The following is a 19,283-nucleotide window of genomic DNA, read 5'->3' as shown; positions in this document are numbered from 1 at the left end:
TGAGTAAAGGCTTGGCACACTAATTGAATAACGACATTTAGAAACAATTTTTTTCTTGAAATGAAAATATGTCATCCTTCAAGCAAAATATATTATAATTTAAAATTCGAATTCTTCATCATAATATAGCACAAAAAGGGGGAAGAGGATTCTACATTCTTAGACTAATGATAATGATACAAATTAATCTTGTATAATGAAGTTTTACAATATTTTACAGTGTATTGCTGAGCAGTACACCCTGCATAACGAGGGATTGATGGCAGCAATCGATTGGGAGCTTGATTTGGCAGGTGACGGTAGATGCGATGGTCCGGGGCATTGCGCACTATACGGGGCCTACACTATGATGGATCAGAGCTGCGGTTTAATAGTCAGCAGCCATCTTGTCAAGGTAAAACTTTGACAGTTTTTACTTCACAGCCTGACAAAAACCCATATTTTTTAGTAGTTATCAATACATAAACATAAAGTTGCTGATCTAGCTAAATAATTCATTCAAATAATGTGAAAGTGATTGTTGGTCGTAACTTTCTTTACTTTGCAGTCAACGGAGACCACCAGCTCTAACGCCATGGAGCTGGAAGGCTTCAAGCGATGCCAGTCTGATCTAATTTCCCCACGGCCTGAGAGTGTGGTCCATTACAACGGATGTTGTTACAAAGGTTGTGTGCATACCGCAAGCTTGTGTTTTGGCTTATACCGCAAATTCGTCGCGGTGAGCGACTGCCTCTACCTGCCTGCTTGGTGTCTAAGATTCGGGCTCTTTTCCCACCAACAGATGATGAAGAAGAGTTTGCAGACTTGCAAACAAGATTTGAGGCATAAGCCAAAACACAAGATTGCGGTATGCATACAACCTTTTCTGAGCATTTGGCAATGGCTCTCCAAATGGGAATAGATTATCTACCAAAACAATTATTGAAAAACAATAATTGCTGATCATCAAAATAATCTCGATCTTTATATAATAAAATCATAAAACTAATACACTTTCTACTGTAGTAAGTGTACAAGCCAAATATAACAGTTCTCCTTGTGTTCCACGAGTTCAGAATATGTGTGTTCAACCGATGCATTAAATGTGTAACACAAAAATTGTAGAAAATGCTTGACACATTAGTATAGCTTTAATGTTGTTGGCATTAAATGAAAATTCAACTTGCAATGATATCGCAGGTAATTATTCCACCCTAACTCAAGGGGTGCAAGCACCACAAGTTCGTCCACACCAGGATGCATACACAGGCATTCATGCTCCCCGCGGTCATGGAGACGATGCGCAAACTCAGCATCATGGCAGCCCAAACATTCAGGAAGAGATGGCATGTCTTGACAGCGCTTGCAGACACACCACTCTGTAGCCGGTGGTATTAGTTACTAAAGAAATGAAGAGATATGTCTATGCAACCATAGCTAATACATTAGGTCGATGTTATCTAACAGTATATCAGTGCAGCACTAGATTTAAATATTAAAATTGTTAATGTTGTCGTTCGAAAAAAATCTGTACGTAATTATTTTTTCGCAATATGAAGCGATAATTATCATCATTAAAATCATATACCGGTATATATAATAATATTCGTTCTATCACTCTCTAGCTAAAACTATTACTACTTGTAATAGGTTTGATTCTGTTGAGGATCTTCTTCAGATAGAGCATCAGGCTCGAAATGCCAGGGTCTTAACTTTTCAGAATTTGACATATTTTTATGATCGCAACTCAGACATGTACACGTACATTGAATTGTCGGACGGAATGACCAAGCTGAAATTGTAGAGTAACGAGCATCTATATTTGATACGGGGTCTTAGGTAAAGCCCGAAGTGTTTGTCATAAACTATTACTACGATAAGTTTTATATTGAGCTTTTTATTGGCCTTTCAATTCATGCGAGAACATCACGTGACAAGACAATAACCAAAATCCGTGGATACGTCATCGAAATCAAGAGATTCCAATCTACGGCGGCTTTTCGTTTTTGAGCTTTTAAGAGCTTGTAATCACATCTCCACATATTTGGCACCTACAACCCAACAAAGTAAGACATGGCGAATCTTTTGATACCAAATAACTGTAATGTGAATTTCGTTGCAAGTCAACCTTTAAGCATGTTTGTTTGGTGCTTGTATTTATATTATGTATGTGTGTGTGGGTGTTCGTGCGCGTGCGTACGTGCGTGCGAAGGTGCATGTATGTATGTATAAGACACTGTATCAAAGAACCATGTGAGCATACAATGTACACATCACCATGTGTATACGAAAAATAGCGAACAGAAAAAATATTCAATAGGAAAATAAAATGCCCTGCATTATTTGGAGAAGTGCCATGTTCCTGCTCTAGATATCTGTATACGGGGCTATTTACAGATTTCAGTGCGAAATCTGGTAGCGCTTTTCTCTCACAACTCACTCAATGTCAGGTTTTGTTGGGTTGTTTGTTGAGTTTCTCAAGGGGTAAATTAAACTCAGCTAGATGTTTCAACAAATTCTCAAATAGATCTCTGCCAGTTGTCGTGCCATGACGGCTGGTCAGGGACTCAGGGTAAGAAAAGGGAGAGAGAGGGAGAAAGAGGGAGAAAGAGGGAGAGAGAGGGAGAGAGAGGGAGAGAGAGGGAGAGAGAGGGAGAGAGAGATGGCTGCATAAAAGATGGCCGAGGGCTGCATGCAGCCCCAGGGTTGCATGCGGCCCCAGGGCTGCATGCAGCCCCAGGGTTGCATGCGGCCCCAGGGCTGCATGCGGCCCCAGGGCTGCCTGTTGCACACGGGATTAGATACATGTACTCCAATATATATATATTATGAGGAAAAATATAATGGCAGGTTTACTAACAGCGTATGCAACTTTAATATGCTTGTCAAAACCTGTGAGCGGATGACACGGCTCTAAAGGTCGAAGGTTATTGCTGCCTCATCATCTAGCTCTATTTATCCATAAATTATAAGGACTGATTAGTTACTCTAGAGGCAAATAAATATTATTACATAATACAATATAATATAATGTGGAGTACTAATATAATAAAGTACAACATAACGTAAAATAATATATTATTTAAAGTATAGTATATATAATATAACATAATACAATATAATATGATAAAATACTATATAATGTAAATTAAGATAAAATAATATGGCATAATAAAGTTTCATAAAATATAATATTTATTTTACTAAATTTATATAAGGATTCACAAATAAATGCTGTTGAATGTTGATTATACAGGTATTCTTGTCTATGGTATTATATGATAAACTAACTACTTATACATGTGGTACCAGCTGTGCAGATAAAGAACACCACAAGTTGTAACCGGTGTGTTGATCAGACACCTGTTCTCTTCAGTGTAGACATGCAGGCTCTTTAGCCTTCTTGATAACTATAAATACCTGTTACAACTCCTCAGAACACCATTACATTAAGTTATGTATTAGCTATGCATGTATTTACCATAATACAAACAATAAAGTACAAAAATATAGAGTAATATAAAATCTGTTGACTTTTTTAGAAACTGGATAAAGCCCGACATCAGGAGGAAACACAAGGTGCGGATCATTTTTATCTGCTACCTTCATGTTTTGGCTGAGTGCCAATATTTTGCTATCGCTTAATTTAAACAACATGGATTTTAGGCTAAAGTAACTAGCGAGAAAATATCTAGCCTTAGTCACTATAATATTCTATATAGGGCCTGGAGAAGGAAAGGGCCAACTCGACCCCAACAGAATCCGCTATCACCAGTCACTGCTTAAGAGGCATGAGCTGCTCGAGCGTATAAAGGTAAGACAACTCTTCTGTCACTAGATTGTTGCAAACCTATAACCACTGTCAGCTAAAGAGAGTGAGACAGTATATGCTGATTTTGATGCGAGTTTATATCGACTACTTTTTCAATCTTCAAGAAAGACGAATATTTAGAGGATATTTTAATAATGTAAAGAAATGTGTCTCGAATGTCTAGCACCCTCATAATTCTTTTTAAATACTTTGCTAGTATTTTTGTTCTAGAGGAGTTACAGCCTTTATGCGATCATAAATAACAGTACAACTATTACATAATCATAGCAATGCTATTTGTTGTCTGAATGACTGGCTCAATATGAAAGGCAGATTTTTTAAAAGAAAGAAAAAACATTAACCGCGCGGTAAAAAATTGACGGCTGAAGCAAACAGGAAACAAGAAGTTGTTACTTCAGATAGATGTGAAAATTAAAAACGGTTCTCAATAGAATTTCTGTAAGATGAAGGAGTGAAATGGAGCCAGAACTTGGCACTGCTAAACTAAATTGGCATGGAGCCAGAACTTGACACTGCTAAACTAAATTGGCTAAAGATAAGTTTCTTTTAAAATTGTCACTAATTCAGGCAGCCAACGGTCAGGATCTGAGAACTGGTGGTGGTGAAAACCTAAGAGCTTTTCCTGTCCGTACTGGAGAAATAAGGACAGACCCTGTGAGTATAGCTGCTGAATAACTGTGTAATAACTTCCTGTTACTAAGGTAGTGAGAGAAGAGAAGACAACTCAAGTAGGTTAAACAATATGTACTACAGCCATCTTGACGAGTAGAAAAGTTCCTAATTACATGTACATTTAGTATGTTGTTGGCAGAAAGGCATAATTCATAGAAGTAGAACTATGGAAGTAGAGAGCATAGAAGGAGATAACATAGAAGCAGAACAATAGAAGTAGAGAGCATAGAAGGAGATAACATAGAAGCAGAACAATAGAAGTAGAGAGCATAGAAGGAGATAACATAGAAGCAGAACAATAGAAGTAGAGAGCATAAAAGTAGATAACATAGAAGCAGAACAGTATAGAAGTAGAGAGCATAGAAGTAGATAACATAGAAGTTGAATGCTTGATTACAGTGCACGTTTAACACTTTTTCACAATGACACTAAATGAAGCTGGCTGAGCAGGCTGAGTATTCAGAGCAGAGGGAAGAGACCAACACCCACTTTATTCACTTATTGACTTCTCCTACTTCTGGTATTTTAGCTATTGCCATCACCACCCCGTAGTCCGATGATATCTGCGGCACATGTGCTAAAGAGAAGAAATTCTAATGCTCTTAGAATATCAGATGACCTTGAACTCAGGTTTGAATTACACCTATATTTTCACAGACCAAAATCTAGTGTGGCCACAGGTGATGAGAGATTTTTCAAAAAGTTGTTTATTTCTTGTCTTGGCATCTGAATAATTCGTTATGTGAAGATGATAGATGTGTATGAAATGATGCATTTTTTACCAGCTTCACTGATAACATCCTCATTTGAATTTAATATCTCTTGCACAATTCAGAAGTTGTAGAAACAAAATCAAGAACACTTATCAGCGTAGGGATATTCTCTTGGCAGCTGATTAGTAGCTTTTAGACAGTCATCTGTTGTTTGAAGGAATCGACCGGTGCCGTCTTATCCACCACCTCCAGCATGGCCAGCTCCTTATCCTCCGTATCCACCCGCGCCACCCTACAACCACTACCATGCACTGGGACCACCAACAGTTCTACCTTTGGCCACCATTCCTCAACAGAGCAACAAATCTGGTTAACACATAGGCTTGTTGTCCTTCATGAATAGCTGAATGTCACGCTGTCCTTGTTTAATTTAAGGTTTTATTTAAGCATTTCATTACGTTTGTTCTGTTACTGTAACTTGCCTAACTTATCAATCCCAGCCTTACCTAAAGGAAACCATCTAACATTAAGCAAATTCATATGATTACATGTATTTTCGTACATCAGAGTACTTTGACATGATGATGCTGCAAAACGCACAGATGCATCAGCTGTTCGTTCAACAAATGCTGACCCAAGGACTTCGACCGAAAGAAGAAAGTCAGCCAGTAATCATAGAGCAGCAGTCGCCTCCCTCGCTGCCACCTCAGCCTCAGGTTCTCACTGTAAGTACTACTTTACAAGGCTGACTAGCTTCTACCACCGGCTCTTCTATTCTATAGTAACATCAACTTTGAGTATTTCTGCTTTTGTAGCTGCCCCAAAACAAGCGTCCTCGGTCAAGGCACCACCATTACTACACCCAACTACCTCCAATAGCGAATGAGAGATCCTACCAGATCAACCACATTCAACACATAGAGGAAAGGTAACTAGCTCTTGTTCTGGATTTGCTGAGTTTATCTTCTGAATAGTTCACCGTCTCAGTTATAGTTAACAGAACACAACTTCCTAACCTAAGTTATGCTGCAGGAAACCCTCAACAATCAGGTCCAAGACTCCGGAAAAAAGGAGATCTCCTTCACCTAAGGGTAAGAAAAATAGATAGCAAACCTTTATTTTATTACAGAGTTTAAAAAATAGAAGGTTTTATATAGGCAAGTCCTTATCCCACCTATTCTCTTGTACCATGTCAGCCAATCACTGCTGTTCTTCTGACAGCGTAACTCCGTGTTGATTTAGTCTCTTTGTTCTCTGCTGACCTTAGAACACTAGCTGTCAGAGACATGTTCATCACTTCTTTTGTAATTGTAGTAATTCGTATTCCTAGGCCTTTGCCGGCTGCCCCCTTGCCAGGTGAGCTATATTACAATAATCGTACATTCAAGATAAATTATGGTGCCGACATGCAAGCATACAATGCAGTTGGCAGCTCAGCCTCAAGTTGTCATGTAGACTTTGTGTTATTATATGTAGATACTACCCGAAGTTCTCCTTTTTCAACCAACAAACACTGTTTACTATTCATTGCATACAGACTGATGACAGCTTGAAGCACTATGCGAATCTATCATATGACCTATGACCTTTAATCTATAACCTGTGACCTATGACCCTTATTCTATAATCTGTGTTCTATGACTGTGTAAACTGCCACTTAACTCAACTGCCACTTTATTTTCTAGTGAGAAAAATAGAAACAAAAAAGAAATTTCCCGGTTCAGGTGCGTCACTTTTCTCCCTAGTTATTGACATGATTTCCTTCTGCTTCCTTTTCCTATACATGAACCCTGCATTGAATGGCTAGAGTATTATAGCCTGTATAACTTCATTCAAATTTTCCCATAAGCATTAATTAAAATTCCGACCATGGAGAAGTTTGCGAATTTGTGCACAGCCAAGGGGAGACAACAGGTGCGAATGTAGTGAATGATGATTCAGACAAAACCAGTGGTAATCAGACGACAACACAAATAGTGCCTCAAGCTGAATTCAAGGGTTGCCATATCGACTTTACCGCCTTTTGTGAAAACATAGCGGTTGTCAGTTAGAGCGTGTGATGTGCAGAAAGGATTAGTCTCTAAGAGTCTCTAAGAGTCTCTAAGAGTCTCTAAGAGTATCTAAGAGTCTCTAAGAGTCTCTAAGAGTATCTAAGAGTCTCTAAGAGTCTCTAAGAGTCTCTAAGAGTCTCTAAGAGTGTCAACTTTATATGTGTGCATTTATTTCAGAACTGTAAGGTTTTCTTGTCTGTATGTTGCAGATGCATTGCGTAAGCTCAGGCATGTAGCCTATGCCGCCTGGTTTGTGTCCTTCCTTAAGATAGCCGCTAGAAAGGTACACAAGCTATGAGTTAATGCTCTGCGTTTGCTGCCAGCATTTGCCTCACACTAGAAAACAACTTTTAATAACTAAACTACTTACTGTGATCTCTAGGCATCCGATGCCCTGTGTGCAGTCACTGCTGTAATATATCTGATTATGCATCTCTAGAGGTCAATGAAAGGCCGCACTACCAATCAACAGATATAATTATTTTACTCTATATAATTACATACTGATCAACTATGTAATCAACTGCACTTATTTGTTTTTCAGCGTTTATTGCTTTCCTAGCGTATCAACAATCAGTTAAGGTATACAATAAATGTGTCACATCTAGTATAAATATTAAAATACTTATCCTAATCTTGTTTTCTCTAATTAAGTCATTATTAGTAAGTTTCAGCATTGAGTATACAGTAGAGGTGATTGCGGTCCATCTATGAACATAGAAATACTCGCTCTATGGCCAGAGTGTTCTGCTGCTACTATATATTGTCTCATGTTAGCTTCTCCTTTAGTTGCGGCTAAACTGACCACATGTTTGAGATGTCCGTGGCTGGCAGCGACAATCGGCGTTAATAGCTTTATAAACAGTCGCTGCTTGTTTCAGAGAAAGGAGGATGATAAATTCTTGTTTGGAATCCGATTGAAGGAAGCGATAGGAGCCCTGCATAGGATCTACTTGAATGTAAGTAGTAGCATGTTGTTATATTACGTGAGCTGCCGGTGTTAAGTTGGATGGCACCGAGTACCTTGGTGCAAGTTCATGACTACTATAGTTCTATTGAACAAGACAGTATTATGATTGGGATTTCCTAGCGCGTGCTCCAAGAAAGAATTTTACCTTAGGGCGTGTGTTATAGCTTTGCTTTGTCTGAGCATTGGTCTGCACTCTACAGGATTAAACTGTTCTATTTGGATGCTTCCTAATAAGAACTTTAAAATAAGCTGACAGACATCTTAGGAATGAGGGGCTAACTAGCACGAGCTCTCATCAGGTTTTGTTGACACCAGCGGTTACTAGAGTAACGTATGTAGGGAAAAAAGGTTGAATAAAAGGAGCAAAGGCTACTATTTTTGACTGCGGTCGATCTCTCAGAAGGCAGCGCATCCCACCATCTATGTTAAGAGTGGCCGTAGGCCTATCAGATACTGACCTGGGTTTAAGGTTGGCACTTCAGATGCATTTATTTGATTTGATCTCAACTCTGTTACACCGCTCGATGTCAATAAATCTTATTGAAAGTAAATCAGGCTGTGTAAAAATAATAATATAGAAAATCAATAGTATTTACAAAAGAAATTCTTGTAATTTAGATATGTTCTAGATATAAGACTGGAAATACATGTATGTTTGTCCGGTCTGTTCAGTGGTTTTTCTTTGCTCATTGGGTTCTTTGTTTCAGGCTTTTAACAAAAAAATTTAGGGGTGCAACGTTCTTTTCTGGTTTCTTAATGTATTAATGATTTAGGAATTGTCTTTTCTTTTAATATCGTGCAAGTAAAACTGATATGTGAACTGAGTGTGAAATGACAACTCTTATTTCTAGTACTAACGACCGTACAATTCACAAAGCAACTGAACAATCTGGTTCACTAGAGAGAATAGTAGTTACATTACTAACTTTTGAAACAGCATACATACTCCATATTAACCTACCACCTGCTGCCGATCAATAAATATATATTATAGGTATCCTACACGTCTTTTACGCGGTATAAACAAAGTGATTGTATTAAAATGAGTGAAAACTTTATAAGTGTTTTTAACTACTAAAACCAAACAATTGTCAATCCCTCATTACCTTTTTCACCCTTTATGGAGTTGTGCTCTCTTATATTTATGCTGAAATTTCTCTCAAATCTTATCTAATTATTTATGTGTATGACATGGCCAACTGGATGGAAAACACCATTTTTTTAATTGTCTCTCACCATAGATATTTCCTATAGTGAAATCATGTACTATTTTGTCTTGGTAAATTCTCATAATTTGGGCTCATAGCGGTAGTTTTATATGCCAGGCTTGAAGGAGCCGGACATTGCCAAGTTAAGATCAGTTAAGACCTGAGTTAAGATCAGACTAAATGTTTAAATGTCACAAGCACTATCTGCACAAAAACTCCAACTGCTGACTCCCAACTATGCATCACATGTTCAACACAAACACTCTTAAAAAAATGTTGTCTTCTACACTCTACTGGGCAACTTACTCAGTCTCTGTCTTACCTATTCAACATTTTGTTGCATTTAGCAATTCTCCTCAAATGTTTACATTTATTTATTTGCTGCCATCTTAGCATGAATACTGAGTCAGTTTTCGTCAGTCTGTTTTCCCCATCCAGTAACCACAAACCTTCGATACTCTTCCTCACCTTCTCAGCACTTCTCAGAGTCAGTGACTCTTTCAAAAGTTCTTGTTTGGAACTTGCTCTAGTTATCCAATCTGATATTTAGCTCACAGATCAGTGTTTGCACTTGCACTGCTGTAGTTCTTTACAAGTGGAGTAGATAGACAACAGGATAAAACAACCGAACCATTACAGTATATACTCTTTCTAATCTTCCATCTGAACAAATAGTGATGCAGGCAAACATGAATATAAGTATTCGTAACGCTATCGTATATTATATATATATATATATATATATATATATATATATATATATATATATATATATATATATATATATATATATAGACAAAGTGGACGCTGCACAGTTCGTTACAGAGTGCTCAATGATAAATCAGAGCTAAATTATAAAATATTTATAAGTGGAACTTCACTCTATAAGTTAAACATTTTATTACTAATAGTTTCATGTGGTACACTCAGTATCACACTCTTCAGATAAAATGTCTAAAAGAGTGTGATACTGAGTGTACCACATGAAACTATTAGTAATAAAATGTTTAACTTATAGAGTGAAGTTCCACTTATAAATATTTTATATATATATATATATATATATATATATATATAATTTACCCATACATGTAGTTTAGAAGGAATCCTAAAATGAGATATGCTTTTCGTACAGGATCAGTAAGAAGAGACAAAGAGATATTAGTTGAGCCGAGGGCTATAGGATTTAGGGCTAGTTTTGAGAAAACTTTTAGTCAGCAAGGTCAAGTTGAATAGCCTTATGTTTGTCAGACTGCTGTGTGCTTTCTGGTACATAAATCTCTCTTGACTCTTTTCGCAGCCTGATGGAAACATCTACCCATTGCTTCGTGACATCATCTCTCCTGGAGCCACAGACTTGAAACTTGCATTTAAGGAGAACCAAAACTCAGTTTTGCAAGAACTGGTCTATATAACTGAGAACATTCTTTTCCACATGACGGACATCATGGTGAGTAACTTTCTTTGCTTATAATCAGTCAGAATATCATTGGCAGAGTGACTGGTAGAAAATGGAAATCTCAGCCCCTGGTCAAGGATTGCCTTAACTCGTCTTAACTGCTTGTCTAACAATGTCAATACTATACATGTAATAAAACTACTGCTATAATATATTGTATAAAATTACTTTTTAACTTAGCTAAAAAAGATTGAGAGAGTTATGACTTAGTTCATGTCAAAATTAGACCTCATTGAAGTACTTGTCTTTGATGAATCTCTTATGGTTTGAGAAGTTTGAGAAATCGTTTGGCTGACTATTAATCCTGGTACTCTAGAACTCCCTTCAAGTTTATCAGCAGAAAAGCAGTCGATTATGTAGCTCATTTTTATATCCAATAATATAATTTAAAGTTGACTAGATGTTGTTATGATAATATAGTCAATCCTGCATCTCTGCCTTTTGTACCGCTTCCAAAATATACATATTTATGTTGAGTATAATACGCTATCACTATAATTGTGAATGAAAAAAGTGCTTCTATGGTCTTGCTGTTTAGCCTAAAACCGGTGTTCTGGGGACGCACAGAAAAGCTGTTGTGTTTGAAATGCTGCTAGAAGGAAAAGTATATCCAAACGGCTACTTTTGGGAGGTAAGGTTCTTTGCATGTGCAACTTTTCACTTCATATAAGTATGGTATAACAACTCTTCATCTTATATAAGTGTGGTATAACAACTCTTCATCTTATATGAGTATGGTATGACAACTCTTCATCTTATATAAGTATAATTGTATAACAACTCTTCATCTTATATAAGTGTGGTATAACAACTCTTCATCTTATATAAGTGTGGTATAACAACTCTTCATCTTATATAAGTGTCGTATAACAACTCTTCATCTTATATGAGTATGGTATGACAACTCTTCATCTTATATAAGTATAATTGTATAACAACTTTTCATCTTATATAAGTGTGGTATAACAACTCTTCATCTTATATGAGTATGGTATGACAACTCTTCATCTTATATAGGTGTGGTATAACAACTTTTCATCTTATATAAGTGTGGTATAACAACTCTTTATCTTATTATATAAGTATTGTATAACAACTATGCCTTGCATGTCACATCCACTGCCTAATATTTAGTTTGACTATACTCCCAGATTGAAAAAAATGGTTTGAAGTTTGATGAAGAAGGCAAAACAATGGATATTGATGATGACAGAGCTAGATCCCTTCTCATCGGAATGTTTTTATCAAGAGGATTGGTCACAACGGTAAGAGACAGTTATATCATCTCCATACTGTTATATCATAGCGGTCAGAACTATTTCCATACATGTAAAGGGTTTTGTTTAAAGGTAGACGGGTTTCCATTTTTCAACCAATTACATTTACAAATGCAAAGGTATTGTCACCTCTTGCTTCCCCATTCTGCCCTGTTGCTATAGCTCTAATGGCCTTATCAAGGGAGTTATCACACCGATTGCATGTAAATGTATATTATAAATAGGTAAAGAAAAACAGCTAATACTATATCAAGACTTTTGGTGTAAATTTACTTGAGCGTTTTTCATTTATAAGTCCTAACTATCTTTAATTTTTTATAATACCATCAACAAACCTGTCTTCACTTGTCAGCAAGTTTAACCATTCATTACAGTTTCATTCCTCTGATTACATATAGCCAAAGAACTGTATTGGAATGCACATCCATATATATATATATATATATATACATATATATATATGTGTATATATAAATGTAAAGTCGATAATAGCGATTGGTTGAAATATGCACGCTTGTAGTCTGGTGTGCTGTGAGATATCATGTGTAATGATTGTATGCACAATTATTGCGAAGCGTGAAAGGTGGTTGCATGGCTTAATGGTTGTGCGCTTGGCTTCATATCTATGCTTTCGAATATATGTGTGGTTGACTCCTGTCAAGTGCAATCTTTTTTTTTAATGTTCTTAACTGGCTTCAGACAGACACGGCTTGTATTATATTATAGATTAAAATATTAGCCTAAGTTACTAGCTTAAGTTACTAGCTTAAGTTACTAGCTTAAGTTACTAGCTTAAGTTACTAGCTTAAGTTACTAGCTTAAGTTATTAGCTCAAGTTATTAGCTCAAGTTACTAGCTCAAGTTACTAGCTCAAGTTACTAGCTCAAGTTACTAGCTTAAGTTACTCAAGTTCATTGAGTAAAGAAACTTAGACAATGACAACTAAATTACCCGCTACTGTTTATAAGCCGTTTTAAATCTTGAGCGAATGTGTAACATAGGTAGTAAGAAATGCTTTCCAACAATCTGTCTTAGCTATGCTTCGAGCTTTCAAATATTTGAATTATGCATCAGCCGAACACAAACAGAAATAAACTTTTTAACAGAAATAAATTTTTTTAAGAAATGAATTTTTATCCAAAAACTTTTTTATTATTTGTGCAGCGCCAGGCATTCGGCTAGTTGCCGTATATAAATGTACATTAATAATAGCTTATTTGGAAGGGCAGGTCTGTAACCGGCAGAATTAAGGGGCTTATTCAATGCTACCATTCATTTCGTAAAAGTTGTCTACACATGGATAGTCGATTACTATTCAGCAAGAACCTAAAATTATGTTGGAATTCTTTTAATAAACCATACCGACTAATTACAGCTGCTAATGAAACCTTTGGACTATGGCATGAGTACCACACTTCTGGATGAGACGGCTGAAGATAATCTTAAGTTAGTGGCTTCCATTTTTGTATATATCGTGAGAAAAGTTGCAGTGCCCAAGAACTCCCGAATGCTGGTGAGTAAATTAGATTTAGCAGCTAGTTGTCAATGTAGTAACTTAGTCGGCTCTCATTTTGTTCTGTTGGTATATCGCTATGGTAACCAACACACGAGTTGCTATCAGAGTTATTTATTAGACTGAGATCCTTGTAGAATATTTGCGATTGTCAGAATGAGAGCTGTTTGCAACAGTAATAAAAAGTTGGGCTAATGAACTGTCACTGGTAGGATGGATATGAGTTCAAAAACTCGTCTTTGAATTTAAAATGCTGAACTTTTGAGATTGCCTCTAGAGTTGTCTTACCATTGTCATACACAGTCGAGGTGAAGGCAGGGAGGGTGCGGTCCTACTTACAAATAGCAAGGAGTTGATAAAATGCACTCTTTTTACAGCCTGTGCCAACTGAGACCGCTATATATCTCTACTCGGATGAAGAGCTGAAACCTCTTCTCTCCAAAATCCAACAAACAATTGAATATGGAGAAGAAATTTTGAGAGACTGGATGAAAGAGTATATTCGGCGACTTCGTCAGGCAAAGGAAGCTCTGTAAACATACGAGTACTTATCCCCGTGTTATTCCAACGTGACGGCTGGCTAATAGCAACGAACAGGTTTACCAAAAACTCTAGCGTTTGTTACCAAAACTACATATTGCTGTAGCTGCATGTTGCTAGTGCTACACATAGCTATGGCTACTTGTTGCTAGTACTGCGCGTTGCTATGGCTACGTGTCAAGAAAATTTTTTTCTTCTGAATATCAAACTTGTTTGATTTGTATATGTACTTATATACCAGCAGTTTAAATACAGTTTTAAACTTTATAGCAGGAATGAAACGCCTGCGATAATGTGCAAGATTTATTCTTTTATCAAGTCATTCTAGACACGAGAATATTTATTGCTTGTTGTTTCTATAAAACAAAGCAAAAGATTTTTCAAATTTATTTAAGACCACAAATATTCTGTTAGCCGATATTTGCTAAACTTCTAGAACTATAATCCATAGTGTATTTTTATACAGTAAACTTTGTCATCATGCCAACAGAAGCAACTAGGCCAGCTTTTACTAACCCGTACAGGTGACAGTTACAACAGTACTAGATATGACTCGCCCCTTGCGAGGAAATTACAGAGAATAGCAATAGCCACTAATGAAAGGTTAAATATTAATCTAAAGGAATTATTGGATACGTATAAAATGGTTAGCCGACAACAAATTCTATTCTTTAGTAAGCAACAGCCTAAATCGGCTGCCAGTTTGTAATCTTCTGTCAGTTTATGATTTCCTGTAGGAAGTGACTTTGCATGAACTAGGGCTTGTCAAAAGCAGCAGTGTATGGCGTTTGCTTTATCATCCCTCTACTCATGCTGGCATGCTTTGCTGATAAAGGGCAGCGCGCAAGAGCTGGACATACATAGCTGTTGAGCTCTCGATACCTGAGTAGAGTGAGTAGAGAAGTGGTGATACAGAGGTGCATGCATTACTGACTGGAGGATTGTTTTCTGACTAGACGACTGCACCGTGTCTTGAGAGATCATTAAGCCTACAAAAAATAGATATGTGAATAATCTTTGCAAAGAGAAAACAACTGACTTATTATTCTCAAATAGTCTATAACAACTGGACCTGATTACAATAACAACATAATTCATTCCAGCAAAGTAGTGCAATAATAAAACCAGTAGATGCAAGAGACGAAGAGTGGAGCAAAGAGACGAGGAGTGGAGCAAAGAAACGAGGAGTGGAGCAATGAGACAAGGAGTGGAGCAATGAGACCAGGAGGGGAGCAAAGAGTTATAAACCATATAACTGATGACCAGCTGGCCAACCACGAATAGCTTAAAGGCACATTCTAACAACATCATTAGAGGTCACTTATTTGCCAGCAAATTTACTAGATTGACAAATAAGAGTAATTAAATTCTCAAGTCTCCCTGGATGTTAATTCTAACATCCAGGGAGACTTCAGAAAGAGTTTGTTGCAAATCTGACACTAGCATTCACAATGGGCTTCAGCCTTTACATAGCAGCGTGCTGCAATATTAGCTTTAAAGATGTGATTGCGTAAAAAAAGTCGATCAAATGAAATTAAGACCAATAAAAGGCTATAACATCAGCTACAATTTGATGTTATTTTTGTTTTAGTAGACTAACCCTGTCCAGAGATATAAGCGTTTGAATTAATCTATCTTTTAAAAAGCTCAGATTCGAGCGGGTGTTTAATTCGTGACGTAACGAGTGATACATGTCAAAAGAGTTCACGAGCGATAAATATAAGATCTCTTCCTTGGCTAATCATCAGCGCGAAATCTTTATATAGGTCATATTAAATGTTATCACTCGTAAAACGGGTAATCTGTGATTTCAAAGATTCTCTTTTTAGGGATTTTACTCTATTACTAGTTAGTTACGCGCATCGACTAGTAGCAGATTCTAGTAGCTACGTGCATCGACATCGATATTTAATTTACTGAATTAATTGACAACGTTAATTTCTAAAATGCTGCACCGACACATTTTATTGACGAACAAAAGAATTGTAACAATGCTTAGTTCAGCGATGGTAACTCAAAGTTTTCTGTGCATCAGGTGATTAAAGATTGGGACAAACAGGTTATGGTTAGAGCTGACAGGCGTCAGCAGCGTTATGCTGCAGAGGAAGATAGGAGAATGGAGGTAAATTTATCTTTCACTTTGATCTTAACGTTGATTTTAACTTATCCTATACATATATTATATATACATATATTCTAAACTAACGGTAATAGTTTTAGTACTCGTGAATACATTTGCTAATAAATAAAATTATAACTTTTTGCTATCATGAATCATTGTTTCATAACTTTTTAAATGTTTCACAACTTCTTATCGTTTCACCTAGCTATAACATTTGCTTAAAATTTTCTTTGGCGAATTTTAGATAGCAAATTAGATTTATGATTAGAATTTATGTTCATTTCTCACTTGTAGAAAGTGAGGAAAATTGATCAATCAATGCTCATCTTTAGCTCTCAAAAACAAATCTTACAATTGTTGGCTTAGCGTATTTATGCTTTTGTTAAACATTTATCCACTTTGAAAATTACACTCGCAATCTATCTAACTCTCAAATCCAAAACTTTCAGTAGATACGCATTAGAATGACATATATATGAATGACATTTATTATATTTATTTTATTGTTACAGGATGTTCATGTGGTTCACTAGCGGAGCACTCGTATCGGTCTGGAAACTGCCATAAATAGGAAAGAGACACGAATGTGTGCTGCACAAACTATGATATGTTTTGTTTGAGTTTGCTGCAGTAGATTAATTTGTCCTATTATATGAGCTGAAACTATGTGAATGGCAACGACTTGGATGGATGTTTTTAATAAAAGCTTTATGGTGCGATGAAAATTTTTTGGCTTGTAAAAATTATATAATAAAATAATATTGTTGAAGACAATGCAAAACATGATACGCAGAACGTATTGAATACATCATAGCCCTGTTATCATCTGTGCTGAAATCTTGTCTGATATATGGATTTATGAAGCGTAATCAGAGCTGTAGTGACAAGTACTTTTTAATAGCTCGACTCAATTCCGACGGACCAAATATTCAGTTCAAAAAATTTTATGTTCCACCCTGCTAAGTAAAAACAGGTGAGTCCACAAACCCCCAACTAGATGCAAGAACGGCTTTATTAACCCTTTGCCAGAATCGGTGGGTTAATTGAATTCAACGAAACTGACGTTGTTTTGCATTCACTATTTTGGTCAACTCATGAAACCATTTGTTTTGTACTTGAATTAACTTATCGAATGTGACCAGGAAGTTTTTTTTTAAATTGATACTAATAATGACTAGATAACGTTGACTATATATGACTTTTTGGGATGCAGTTGGTTTCGCCGTATATTCGAACATAATCTTTTCAAAGATGGTGGCGTGCTTATTTTATTTAGTAATTAGTTTCCGGTGTGGTTAGCAACTGAGAACTTGGCTGATGCAAAGGCCGCAATGAAATAAGTTAACTCGACGATCTAATTATCGTAGACTGGTAGAATCGTAGTCGGTACTCATATGTTTACACAGCATTTGGAGGAAACTACTGTGACAGATTTTTAATTTCTCTCATTTGAGGTGTTTGAAACATTGATAACAATATATCTGTAGCTAGATTTAAAAGTTTATCCTAGCAATCATGAGCAAAAACAAAATAAAATTACAATGACACGCAGTTGTAGAAGATGAAGAGTTGTCATTTCCTGATAATGGTCAAAATGAAAGAGAACACAATTTGTTATTATGTATTTCTTAGCGAGTGAACAGCAAACAATCTGTGATATATTCGCGATCCTCAAGATTTACAGAGCTGCAACATATATCTGCCAAGCCTTTGACGGCAAGATCCTAGATTTTCCTAGGTTTTTCCTATTGGAAGCTATTTAATCAAAACAACTACATGAAAGGTTATTAAAGACGGTGAAGAATTGGACCCGAGCAGTCAACTCATAACCGCTACGCAGAAGGAATGGTGAAGTAAAACTGGGACGAAGATGAGTAAGAGAAAATATAAGCAGAGAAGGGAACGCAACTATTACCAACAGCTAATAGATATAGTAGTTATTTTACCTAGTTAGTAGTGATCATAGTTGAATGGACTGGCTCACTACGACTCTGCAATAAAAAATTCCATGTCAAGTTCATGAGTGTAAAGAATATTGTTGAAACATTCGATGCGAATGACATTCCATTTACAAGCAATATCGCTAAGGAGAGCTCCGCTCTGCAATTCTGCAAACACTCAGTTCTTATTGCGTTGCCCTGGCAACCGACTAGCAGACAAATAATAAACCCCTAAATGGGATAAATACTACTTTGGTTCAATCAGATCTAGGCCAAAATCAAAAATTCTACAGCTACTATAACAGTGACACGTATTTAGAAGTGTAAAAAGTGTAACTAATACGGTTGAGTAAGTGAGTACAAACCCATAGACTTGTTTTTTCGTTGGAACGGACTAGAGGAAGCGTTAGACAAAGCACTCTGGAACTTTTTGTGATCTGCCCGACTCAAACCTGAAAGAGGGTATTGGTCAGACATTCTGTCTATGTACCATAAAGAAAAGCCACTGAGTTTAGCTGTGGTTTAAGCATAGACATAGAGAGTGAGAATGCTCACCGTTAAACATCCAAGTGAGTGGAATAGGAGTGATCATGTTATAGTCTAATAGCTCAGCCGGAGTTATCTTGTCTTTCTTTATCTTCTTAGTAGACATATCTGCAATGCGTGAACAACAGCTACAGACAAGTACATCAAAGCTTTACAACAATTGATAGCTTAGTCGCGTATACCGCTTGGGGTAGCTGACCAGAGTGCAGCTATTTTCCTAACATAGTGGTTAAATCGATCAATAGCTCTGTTGAGACACGGCAGAGCAGTGACTTCTGTCTGACAGAGCAGTCTGGCAGTGGCCAGCGACTTGTTCATTTATATTAAATGACATTGATTTTCTCTCAAGCATATGAATTATTAGTGGCAAAAATGGATGGTTATTGGCATTGATAAAAATCGCCAGCGTGTGCACGGTTCAACAGACAGTCTCTAAGTCAAAGGCAGCTAGCTACCTGGTT

At 36.7% G+C, this 19,283-nt stretch overlaps 2 protein-coding genes across 2 annotated transcripts in view; one reads left to right on the top strand and one right to left on the bottom strand.

Moving 5' to 3' along the window:
- The first annotated feature begins 2,527 nt into the window (after window positions 1-2,527).
- Window positions 2,528-14,210, top strand: LOC137390976 (uncharacterized). The gene is made up of 18 exons (XM_068077290.1): window positions 2,528-2,551; window positions 3,522-3,558; window positions 3,702-3,793; window positions 4,379-4,465; window positions 5,013-5,113; window positions 5,414-5,565; window positions 5,764-5,921; window positions 6,012-6,124; window positions 6,229-6,287; window positions 6,511-6,552; window positions 6,882-6,920; window positions 7,457-7,530; window positions 8,129-8,206; window positions 10,726-10,875; window positions 11,423-11,515; window positions 12,036-12,149; window positions 13,537-13,674; window positions 14,052-14,210. The coding sequence occupies exons 1-18, from the start codon at window positions 2,528-2,530 to the stop codon at window positions 14,208-14,210; spliced, it is 1,710 nt and encodes a 569-aa protein (XP_067933391.1).
- A 381-nt stretch (window positions 14,211-14,591) lies between these two features.
- LOC137391491 (uncharacterized) overlaps window positions 14,592-19,283 on the bottom strand; it is a 34,294-nt gene continuing 29,602 nt past the window's right edge. Inside the window, exons 6-9 of the mRNA XM_068077984.1 lie at window positions 18,832-18,930; window positions 18,642-18,728; window positions 18,283-18,327; window positions 14,592-15,203 (exon numbers count right to left, since the gene is read on the bottom strand). Coding sequence (XP_067934085.1) covers window positions 18,320-18,327; window positions 18,642-18,728; window positions 18,832-18,930 — 194 coding nt within the window. The 3' untranslated portion in view covers window positions 14,592-15,203; window positions 18,283-18,319. The remainder of the gene's footprint in view (window positions 15,204-18,282; window positions 18,328-18,641; window positions 18,729-18,831; window positions 18,931-19,283) is intronic.

Source organism: Watersipora subatra, chromosome 3 (assembly GCF_963576615.1).
Source record: "Watersipora subatra chromosome 3, tzWatSuba1.1, whole genome shotgun sequence".
NCBI classification, from domain to species: domain Eukaryota; kingdom Metazoa; phylum Bryozoa; class Gymnolaemata; order Cheilostomatida; family Watersiporidae; genus Watersipora; species Watersipora subatra.
The sequence above is the reverse complement of the archived record's forward strand: the minus strand, read 5'-3'. Positions and strand labels throughout refer to the sequence as shown.

What these genes read in the sequence shown, in the direction of transcription:
- LOC137390976 (XM_068077290.1), top strand. Translation starts at nt 2,528, where the DNA reads ATGACGGCTGGTCAGGGACTCAGG. An exon ending in ACATCAGGAGGAAACACAAG is followed by an intron (nt 3,559 to 3,701) that starts GTGCGGATCATT and finishes TATTCTATATAG; the next exon opens with GGCCTGGAGAAGGAAAGGGC. An exon ending in TGCATAGGATCTACTTGAAT is followed by an intron (nt 8,207 to 10,725) that starts GTAAGTAGTAGC and finishes CTCTTTTCGCAG; the next exon opens with CCTGATGGAAACATCTACCC.